Here is an 11,518-nt window from a genome sequence, read left to right as displayed (position 1 = left end):
TCAAAATTTCGAATGTGGACATTCGATATAATTATAAACATTCGAATTCAAAAGTGACATTCGAAAACTGTAAATAACATTCGATTTCGAATTTTTAAGAATATTCGTTCTTATCGACATTCGGATTTAGAATTCGAATTTTGGTAATAACATTCGTTCTACATTCGAAATTCGAAAATTTACACATTCGCCCATCCCTACCTACAGCTATCTTGGAGGACAGTGACACATCCAACAGGCATCCTTTTTTACTTTATTTTTTGTGTGTGTGTCTGATGCAACAAAGAAAAAAAAATGAATGTTTCTTTAATATTAAAGAACCAAAATTAATCGAATGTGCTGATTGTGGATTAAGAAAAATAAATTGTGCCAATGTCTTCTACACACAGCACTAATTAGTACTCACATATCCTTTAACAGTAACTGATCAGTTTGTAATGTGAATTTACATTTTTTTTATTGAACAGACTTAAGAACAACCTTATTTTTAAAGGTTAAAACCTAGACCCTGTGTATAAAGTCTAGACTGATCACAAACTATATATTATTTAGGGATCACTATTATTCTAGTCTTAATTTGTAATTGGGTAAAAGGTAAACTGTTAATTGTTGTCTTTGTTTAATAAAAATGTAAAATTATTTGAGTAAGGGACCTTAATTTTAGATATCATACCAAATGCATTTTTAAACCAATACCGTATTTCAAAAATGCTATATGGAAATACATTAACATTAACTATAGATTAAATTACTCAACGTCAACCATAGCTCACAAACAATAATTGGCTTCACAATTTAAAGAATTATTTTTTTAAAGGAATGCAATACCATTGTTAGTAGAACTGCAAATATTTTTTTTATTTATCAATCCACTCTTACATATTAGGTTTTCTGGTGCAATTGTGTTAAATATTAATACATTTCATGTAAAATATTTTTATATTGTTGTAATGTATGATAGTGTTTTTGTCTGAATAATTGTTTGAACAAAATTCTCTTCAATAGCTAAAATGTGGCTTTAAATCTGCAAAGCAATTGCATTTTATTAAATAAAGATTAGACCATATAAATATAGTTTCCATATATACTTTGTGGGATAGTAACATGACAGATACAGGTTTTGTTCAAAGCACAAGAAAGAAAAAAAAAATGAATGTCATTAAATTTCTAGGATTTTTATTAAGTTGTTTAGGACAAATAGAATGCATGCTTTTCATTTGTGCAAAGCATGCATTATTTTATCTTTTTTATTATTTAAATGTGCCCCAAATATCTGACTGCATACAGTATAGGAAACAAATAACTAAGTGTAGAAGAATACTTTTTGGCTATTCAACTGCACACTAGTAACACATCAAATTGCACATTTTGTTAAAATGAAGGTTTTTGGTAATACAAAGGCAAAATGGAAATATATTATTTTCTTTAAGTGTAAACATTATTTATCCCTTTTTTTAGATTACTCAATGGATCCAAAACATTTATTACTTTAATCAGAATATCTTTAGAAAAATATAGATTGAAATGTTTTATTCTTATTCTTTAGCAACGGGAAATGTCTAATTTAATAACATTATTAATAAATGTTATTTTGATTGATATATACCATATCATAGCTAAGCGAGATTTCAATGTGTTATAGCTTACAATACAACAAAACATCAAGAAAAATAAACACATTATTTCCAATAATTACAAAAAAAAGATTATTTTTTAAGACAAAGTCTATGCTATCAGTATAAAACAAAGAAACAAACATTTGATGCATATTGTTTGTGGCAGAGTTAAATTAAAGTTAAAATACATTTTCCAATCAAAGCTGGAAAGGAGACATCAGTAGTAGTTCAAAACACTCTACATGTTTGGTAGGTGGCAACATTTTGTTTTTGTTAATAGTTTGCATTTTGTACATTTCCACACACGAGTCCAGTCGTCTAATAAACATAAACACATGGATGTTAGATAAAAATAAATTCACATGTCCAATATAATGGCATGGTGTCCAAAGTCATAATAAAGAATTGTGGGTTCAGTTTAAGTTCCGGCAAGGTGTTGGTGGCTGAAAAAAAAGTCTTAATTATTGAATTTGGGATGATAACTGAATTGTTCTTTCTTGGGAAATTAAGGAAATATGAAAAAAAAAGTTTATATAAGAATTGCTTCTGAAATGGAAAAAAAAACAAAGCTGAGTTGTATAGTCTTTCTTTTTTGACTATAGAGTCTAAGTCTATTTGGAAATTAACTAATGTATTTTTTTTAGCCTTGGAGGAAAATTATGTGAGCTTTCCACCTTGTAAACATCCATATAATGCCATGAAAAAAAAGTTCATGAATATTGCATTTTTCCAGTTAAATGTCAATACAAATCCTACACAGATGAGGTTTGAAGAGATAAAGCCTACTAGACACTCCTTGGTGCCCTTTCAAATTCATGGGTCCTCCTGTTTCTACCCTTCTTGCTTTCTTGTAGGTGCTTCCACTTATTGGTGCTGACCTGGGAATTTCCATTTTTTTGCCGACGTTGTTTGCGGTCCCTTTTCCAAACTTGCTCACAGAATTCATCCATTGTATTGAGATTTGGATGATTAATTAACTGCATGAAATCTCTGTACCAGACTTTCTGAGTTGGTGACATGCTGTTTGAAGGTTCTTTGTGTTTATGATTTTCCCCATCTTCATCTTTGTGAAGAAGTTCATCTAGATGTTCTGTATCAATAATCTCCAGAGTTACTTTAAGAAGGGTTTGAATGAAACCATGTTCTACTGCATTGCAATAATAAATTCCTGAATCTTTCTTCTTGAGAATGCGAAGTAAAAGTCCATGGTCTGTTTTTATTGTGCGATCATCAATTTTTATCTGAAAAAGGAAAAAATAAATAAATACACTTAATATAGTTATGTTTAATATTACCAAATAATAATTAAATAAATTAATAAACATATTGAAAGTACACATTAAAAGAAAAATCTAATATTGATGACCATTTTTCTGGTGTTAACAAAATTTCAAATAAAATCTAATTAATTAAAATATAACTATGCGTTAAAATACCAAAATACCTTGGTTAGAAATGTTAAAAAAGGAAGAATATTCTATTAAAGACTAAATGCGAATTTGTATGCAGTCTATTTTTATTTTGGTACCATACAACAGAAAATTAAAGTTATTTGCTAAAGGTGATGGATCTTACAAAGTCTGGCTTCCAAAACATGCTAATTACCTAATTAAATATGAAAAGTTATATTACAAGCTTGTGTTATTTTAATAATCCTTAACAGATAGAGTTGTCATAATTTACTTTACAAAAATAGTCCTAATTTAGTCACAGAAGATATTATGAAGGCTTCATATTATGCCCATGACAATAAAGAATTCCTAAGCTTTACATATGAAAATGCCTATGCTTTAACAGGACATTCCTGAGGCTGTTTAGACAATTTTAATTATGTGATCTGCACTGGGAATGCAGATCTCAGAGTACCGTAAGCTTCAGATTGGTGAGCATACAAAATTGGTTATGCTTCCCTGTCAAACACATGCACATGGTGTACAAACCAATCATAGGTTGCATATGCTCGGAGAACCCCAACACAGCCTCTAAATAGTTCTGATACACAAGTTAGGGAAAGAAGCTAAGCAGCCTTTTAATTTTTTATTTTTTTAAATATGGTCCATATTACAAAGTTGCTTAGCACACAATACTAGGAATAGAGAACAGCAGCACTGTGTACTCTAGAATGTGCTGGGTCAGTAATTATAATGTGTTGTACAAACTACAGATCACAGTAAAATATACAAATTACATCTTTGTGTTCAATTACATCCTACAAATCCTATCACTGATTAAATGTTTTTGATGCACTTCGTGGTTACTATGAATAGCCTTTTTCTTAAACAAATAAAGCAATATTGACTTCCCAAAAAATAAAATACAAAAATAAATCACCTCTTCCTTTTTTTCGTCGTTGTGCTTTTGGAACTGCCAGAAGACCAGGGCACGTTGCGATTTAGGGCTGCACTCCAAGAATGTGCTACTGTTTTCTACACCATAGATTATCTTTTCTTCCAGGTTCTGTCTGTGGGGATCATCTACAAGCAGGAAGCACACCATGTTACAACAATATTTGTACAAAAGGAAACCTCATCTCTTTTCACTGTCCTTCAAATAATACAATTTGTTGCCAGAGCTTTGTTCACTCCCTGCTGATAAAAACAACATTTCTACATGGAATTCTTATTTAGCATTAGATCAATGCATCTTACTATATGTTTTTTTTTTAAATATAAACTTAATGTGTTATACTTCAATTAAACACCCACACACATATATATATATATATACATATAAATATATATATATATACACACACACATATATATACATATATATATATATACACACACACATATATATATATACATATATATATATATATATATATATATATATATATATATATATATATATATATATATATATATATATACACATTGATTGGAGTAGCCATGTATTGCATTGAGAAAGAAAGGAACTCTTCCGAAAGCTTGTCTACTTATAAATGTATAGTTAGTCCAATAAAAAAGTATCATTGCTCAATATTATTATTTTTTGTTACGTAAAGTGCCAACAACTAAACTTCTTTAAAAAAAATAAAAATAAAAAGCACTCTCGTATAGACACACATATCATCATTTCTATATTCTAAGATTAAAAAACACTGAAATGAGAAGAAGCTTTAATTTATTTTTTATTTTATACACACACTTACTAAAATGTGTAATGTTTTTATTGTTTAGAATTAAGGAAACAAACCTTGGAAATTACATAATAGCTTGTCTATAGTTCTTTCTTTTTACAGTTTATTTAATTAAACATGGTCTTTTTGTGGCTCTGCAGAAGGAACATTGTTTGTTTACAAGGCCACACTTGGATACGTCTCAGTACCAGTTTATGGGAACAGTTTACAATCAGTGGCAATGTTATTAAGGAAGCAATTTCAAATAAATTATTTCCACAATATATTTACATCCAGGGAAGAGGGAGAACAAGCTCTGCTACTTAGGTTGTTCTGCTAATTATTTCCCCCTCCCCAAACAAAAACACTCAGTTTCCTGAGTATAAATCATGCTGTAAAAGTCTCTTTGTAACTACATTCTGTTATTGCATTGCATAATTTCATGAAAATTGTGTTTACATTTTTAATCTTCAAAACTAGTCACATCATTTAGAAAATTGGTTTATGAGGTAGATGATTGACATACAACAAAAGACCTTAATTCAAAAGACAAAAGCATATAAAAAAATGCAAACTTCTGACATTTTCTAATTAACACAATGACCACCAGTGCTAAAGGTCAGCATTCTTTTAGGACCTGCAAAAGGTTGTAAATAATAATAATGCTTGAAGCCATGCAGAGCACTTGTTCAAGTTTGTGAGAAATGCACTTGGTCATACCACACAAGTTGTAGCAATTTCTACATAAATCCTGCAGGCAATTTTTGTATTTAATTGTATGCTGTCCAAGGCCATTAGATACCTATGTCCAAACCATTCTGCTTTATATATTATGTATAATTCTTTGGTTTTCTTTTGCCCTCTATAGCCTTGTGAGCCAGTCTCTGGAGACAGAAAATGCTCAAGGAATGATCGTTATCCAAAGGGAACAGAAAGCTTCTCACACAAGAGGATTAGTATAAAAATGATTTAAAAACTCATCCCTAAAAGGATAGGAGTAGATAGGGGGAAGAGAAGGTGCTCACAACAAAGATATGGTAACTGCACAAACTGTACTTATAAACAAACCACCACCCATGCTATCTTGCTGACCAACAGAAAGCTTGATTCAGCGGCTATGCTTTAACTGTATCTAGGACTGAGGTTTCTCTTCTAAGTTGGCTAATATTAATCTTCAGGTATCTATATATATATATATAAAACACAAGGGTGCCTGTATGGCCAAGTATTGTAGGAACCAGCAGTGAGAAAAGAGGTAAAATGTACACTCACATTTGTTGGAGCACCTCCCTTGGTGCTATAGAGGCAAGCTGGGATCAATCAAGTCACCCAGTAGACTTATTCTCCAGTACTCAGGAACTCCCAGTGGTCCAATCTCAGATTGAGGAGATGTAACAAGAATGTAGTAAGGCAGCAAGTGGTAAGTTAACAAAACTTACTTTATTAAAAACAATAAAAATGATTGCAATGCGTTTCTCAGCCAACCAGTGGCTGTTTCATCATGCTTAGTGGAATGAACAATAAACACTTGCTATATAAGCCAAACTAACAGAACTGGATAATAGGCAGCACCTGGAATGGGTGTTTGCCTAGTGCAACCAATCAAGTGAGTTGTAGCCAATCAGGAGAGACCACATACTATGACCTCATGTGACTAGATACAATATTATAAATACAATGTTAAAAAAAAAATATTGCATTCATAGTTATAAATACAAAAAACAAAATTGCATTCATAGTTACAGTATACAGGGAGTGCAGAATTATTAGACAAATGAGAATTTTGACCACATCATCCTCTTTATGCATGTTGTCTTACTCCAAGCTGTATAGGCTCGAAAGCCTACTACCAATTAAGCATATTAGGTGATGTGCATCTCTGTAATGAGAAGGGGTGTGGTCTAATGACATCAACACCCTATATCAGGTGTGCATAATTATTAGGCAACTTCCTTTCCTTTGGCAAAATGGGTCAAAAGAAGGACTTGACAGGCTCAGAAAAGTAAAAAATAGTGAGATATCTTGCAGAGGGATGCAGCACTCTTAAAATTGCAAAGCTTCTGAAGCGTGATCATCGAACAATCAAGCGTTTCATTCAAAATAGTCAACAGGGTCGCAAGAAGCGTGTGGAAAAACCAAGGCGCAAAATAACTGCCCATGAACTGAGAAAAGTCAAGCGTGCAGCTGCCAAGATGCCACTTGCCACCAGTTTGGCCATATTTCAGAGCTGCAACATCACTGGAGTGCCCAAAAGCACAAGGTGTGCAATACTCAGAGACATGGCCAAGGTAAGAAAGGCTGAAAGACGACCACCACTGAACAAGACACACAAGCTGAAACGTCAAGACTGGGCCAAAAAATATCTCAAGACTGATTTTTCTAAGGTTTTATGGACTGATGAAATGAGAGTGAGTCTTGATGGGCCAGATGGATGGGCCCATGGCTGGATTGGTAAAGGGCAGAGAGCTCCAGTCCGACTCAGACGCCAGCAAGGTGGAGGTGGAGTACTGGTTTGGGCTGGTATCATCAAAGATGAGCTTGTGGGGCCTTTTCGGGTTGAGGATGGAGTCAAGCTCAACTCCCAGTCCTACTGCCAGTTTCTGGAAGACACCTTCTTCAAGCAGTGGTACAGGAAGAAGTCTGCATCCTTCAAGAAAAACATGATTTTCATGCAGGAAAATGCTCCATCACACGAGTCCAAGTACTCCACAGCGTGGCTGGCAAGAAAGGGTATAAAAGAAGAAAATCTAATGACATGGCCTCCTTGTTCACCTGATCTGAACCCCATTGAGAACCTGTGGTCCATCATCAAATGTGAGATTTACAAGGAGGGAAAACAGTACACCTCTCTGAACAGTGTCTGGGAGGCTGTGGTTGCTGCTGCACGCAATGTTGATGGTGAACAGATCAAAACACTGACAGAATCCATGGATGGCTGGTTTTTGAGTGTCCTTGCAAAGAAAGGTGGCTATATTGGTCACTGATTTGTTTTTGTTTTGTTTTTGAATGTCAGAAATGTATATTTGTGAATGTTGAGATGTTAAATTGGTTTCACTGGTAAAAATAAATAATTGAAATCGGTATATATTTGTTTTTTGTTAAGTTGCCTAATAATTATGCACAGTAATAGTCACCTGCACACACAGATATCCCCCTAAAATAGCTATAACTAAAAACAAACTAAAAACTACTTCCAAAACTATTCAGCTTTGATATTAATGAGTTTTTTGGGTTCATTGAGAACATGGTTGTTGTTCAATAATAAAATGAATCCTCAAAAATACAACTTGCCTAATAATTCTGCACTCCCTGTAAATACAAAAAACAAAATTGCATTCACAGTTATAATACATATGTATCTTATTTGTAAATTCCCACAAAGATGAACTGTGGGGAAACTGTGTGACTGACATCAAACACATATTAGAATCATTAAACACTGTGTATGATTAAAACAGTAACCAGTTTTTCATAAAAATATATACAGGGAGTGCAGAATTATTAGGCAAGTTGTATTTTTGAGGATTAATTTTATTATTGAACAACAACCATGTTCTCAATGAACCCAAAAAACTCATTAATATCAAAGCTGAATAGTTTTGGAAGTAGTTTTTAGTTTGTTTTTAGTTATAGCTATTTTAGGGGGATATCTGTGTGTGCAGGTGACTATTACTGTGCATAATTATTAGGCAACTTAACAAAAAACAAATATATACCCATTTCAATTATTTATTTTTACCAGTGAAACCAATATAACATCTCAACATTCACAAATATACATTTCTGACATTCAAAAACAAAACAAAAACAAATCAGTGACCAATATAGCCACCTTTCTTTGCAAGGACACTCAAAAGCCTGCCATCCATGGATTCTGTCAGTGTTTTGATCTGTTCACCATCAACATTGCATGCAGCAGCAACCACAGCCTCCCAGACACTGTTCAGAGAGGTGTACTGTTTTCCCTCCTTGTAAATCTTACATTTGATGATGGACCACAGGTTCTCAATGGGGTTCAGATCAGGTGAACAAGGAGGCCATGTCATTAGATTTTCTTCTTTTATACCCTTTCTTGCCAGCCACGCTGTGGAGTACTTGGACGCGTGTGATGGAGCATTGTCCTGCATGAAAATCATGTTTTTCTTGAAGGATGCAGACTTCTTCCTGTACCACTGCTTGAAGAAGGTGTCTTCCAGAAACTGGCAGTAGGACTGGGAGTTGAGCTTGACTCCATCCTCAACCCGAAAAGGCCCCACAAGCTCATCTTTGATGATACCAGCCCAAACCAGTACTCCACCTCCACCTTGCTGGCGTCTGAGTCGGACTGGAGCTCTCTGCCCTTTACCAATCCAGCCACGGGCCCATCCATCTGGCCCATCAAGACTCACTCTCATTTCATCAGTCCATAAAACCTTAGAAAAATCAGTCTTGAGATATTTCTTGGCCCAGTCTTGACGTTTCAGCTTGTGTGTCTTGTTCAGTGGTGGTCGTCTTTCAGCCTTTCTTACCTTGGCCATGTCTCTGAGTATTGCACACCTTGTGCTTTTGGGCACTCCAGTGATGTTGCAGCTCTGAAATATGGCCAAACTGGTGGCAAGTGGCATCTTGGCAGCTGCACGCTTGACTTTTCTCAGTTCATGGGCAGTTATTTTGCACCTTGGTTTTTCCACACGCTTCTTGCGACCCTGTTGACTATTTTGAATGAAACGCTTGATTGTTCGATGATCACGCTTCAGAAGCTTTGCAATTTTAAGAGTGCTGCATCCCTCTGCAAGATATCTTACTATTTTTGACTTTTCTGAGCCTGTCAAGTCCTTCTTTTGACCCATTTTGCCAAAGGAAAGGAAGTTGCCTAATAATTATGCACACCTGATATAGGGTGTTGATGTCATTAGACCACACCCCTTCTCATTACAGAGATGCACATCACCTAATATGCTTAATTGGTAGTAGGCTTTCGAGCCTATACAGCTTGGAGAAAGACAACATGCATAAAGAGGATGATGTGGTCAAAATACTCATTTGCCTAATAATTCTGCACTCCCTGTATATATTTTTTATCTTGATGTAAATTATTCTGTTTGTGATGGTTAATGATGACAATGAATTTTTTTTATATATGTTTGTGTCTCTAAAATGAGTCTATCCGATGACTATAATGGTAGTGACAGATCCTTAACAAACCTGAGCTATTTATCTCCATTGACCTAAGTCGGTAAAAAAACCCGATGCTATCAGGATGTAATTTAAGACAATGAGGAGTACCTCTTAGGAACAAACTCACTTTGGTTGTATCCGATTGCATCGCTAACAATGCTTTTTCAGAATTGAGCGATTTATGAAATCTTCATTTGCTGCTGAAACATTATCTGTAGGTATCCGCAAACAGCGTGTAAGGAATGTAATGTTGTTACAGGATATTAAGACTCCACCCCCTATTCTGACGTCCAGACCTACGAGACACATGATAGACCATCAGTCCATACACATCTATCGACACATGTTACGTAATATCCTGTAACAACATTACATTTCTTACTCGCTGTTTGCGGATACCTACGGATAATGTTTCAGCAGCAAATTAAGTTTTCATAAATCGCTCAATTCTGAAAAAGCATTGTTAGCGATTCAATCAGATACAACCAAAGTAAGTTTGTTCCTGAGAGGTACTCCTCATTGTCTTAAATTACATCCTGATAGCATCAGGTTTTTTACCGACTTAGGTCAATGGAGATAAATAGCTCAGTTTTGTTAAGGATCTGTCACTACCATTATAGTCATCGAATAGACTCATTTTAGAGACACGCACATATATAAACATTTTTCATTGCCATCATTAACCATCACAAACAGAATCATTTACATCAAGATAAAAAATATATATATATATTTATCAAAAACTGTTTGGTTGCTGTTTTTATCATACACAGTGTTTAATTATTCTAATATGTGTTTGATGTCGGTCACACAGTTTCCCCACAGTTCATCTTTTGGGAATTTACTAATAAGATACATATGTATTATAACTGTGAATGCAATTTTGTTTTTTGTATTTATAACAATGAATGCAATATTTTTTTTTACATTGTATTTATAATATTGAATCTAGTCACATGATGTCATAGTATGTGGTCTCTCCTGATTGGCTACAACTTGATTGGTTGCACTAGGCAAACACCCATTCCAGGTGCTGCCTATTATCCAGTTCTGTTACTTTGGCTTATATAGCAAGTGTTTACTGTTCATTCCACTAAGCATGATGAAACAGCCACTGGTTGGCTGAGAAACGCATTGCAATCGTTTTTATTGTTTTTAATAAAGTAAGTTTTATTAGCTTACCACTTGCTGCCTTACTACATTCTTGTTACATCTCCTCAATCTGAGATTGGACCACTGGGAGTTCCTGAGTACTGGAGAATAAGTCTACTGGGTGACTTGATTGATCCCAGCTTGCCTCTATAGCACCAAGGGAGGTGCTCCACCAAATGTGAGCGTACATTTGACCTCTTTTCTCACTGCTGGTTCCTACAATACTAGGCCATACAGGCACCCTTGTGTTTTATATATGTATCTATAGATACCTAAATATCTACCACAGGCCAGTCTTCTGGGTGACTGCATTTGACCCCAGATTGTTCCTTCTACACCACTAGGGGTGTCTGATTACATGTGAATGGTCAAATATACTATTACTCTTGTTCCATGCAATATTGGGCCATGTGGTGCTTCTGTCTCTTCATTTTGTTCGCAGATTACCGATTTTGGATCTTGGGCTGATCCG

General features: G+C 34.5%; 1 protein-coding gene across 2 annotated transcripts in view; it reads right to left on the bottom strand.

Moving 5' to 3' along the window:
* Window positions 1-1,013: 1,013 nt before the first annotated feature.
* Window positions 1,014-11,518, bottom strand: part of SEMA3A (semaphorin 3A) — a 308,514-nt gene continuing 298,009 nt past the window's right edge. For both annotated transcript variants that reach the window (XM_053716510.1, XM_053716511.1), the window contains exons 16-17: window positions 3,948-4,090; window positions 1,014-2,857 (exon numbers count right to left, since the gene is read on the bottom strand). In XM_053716510.1, coding sequence (XP_053572485.1) covers window positions 2,402-2,857; window positions 3,948-4,090 — 599 coding nt within the window. In that variant the 3' untranslated portion in view covers window positions 1,014-2,401. The remainder of the gene's footprint in view (window positions 2,858-3,947; window positions 4,091-11,518) is intronic.

Source organism: Bombina bombina, chromosome 6 (genome assembly GCF_027579735.1).
Source record: "Bombina bombina isolate aBomBom1 chromosome 6, aBomBom1.pri, whole genome shotgun sequence".
Lineage (NCBI taxonomy): Eukaryota > Metazoa > Chordata > Amphibia > Anura > Bombinatoridae > Bombina > Bombina bombina.
This window is presented reverse-complemented; position numbering and strand designations above follow the sequence as displayed.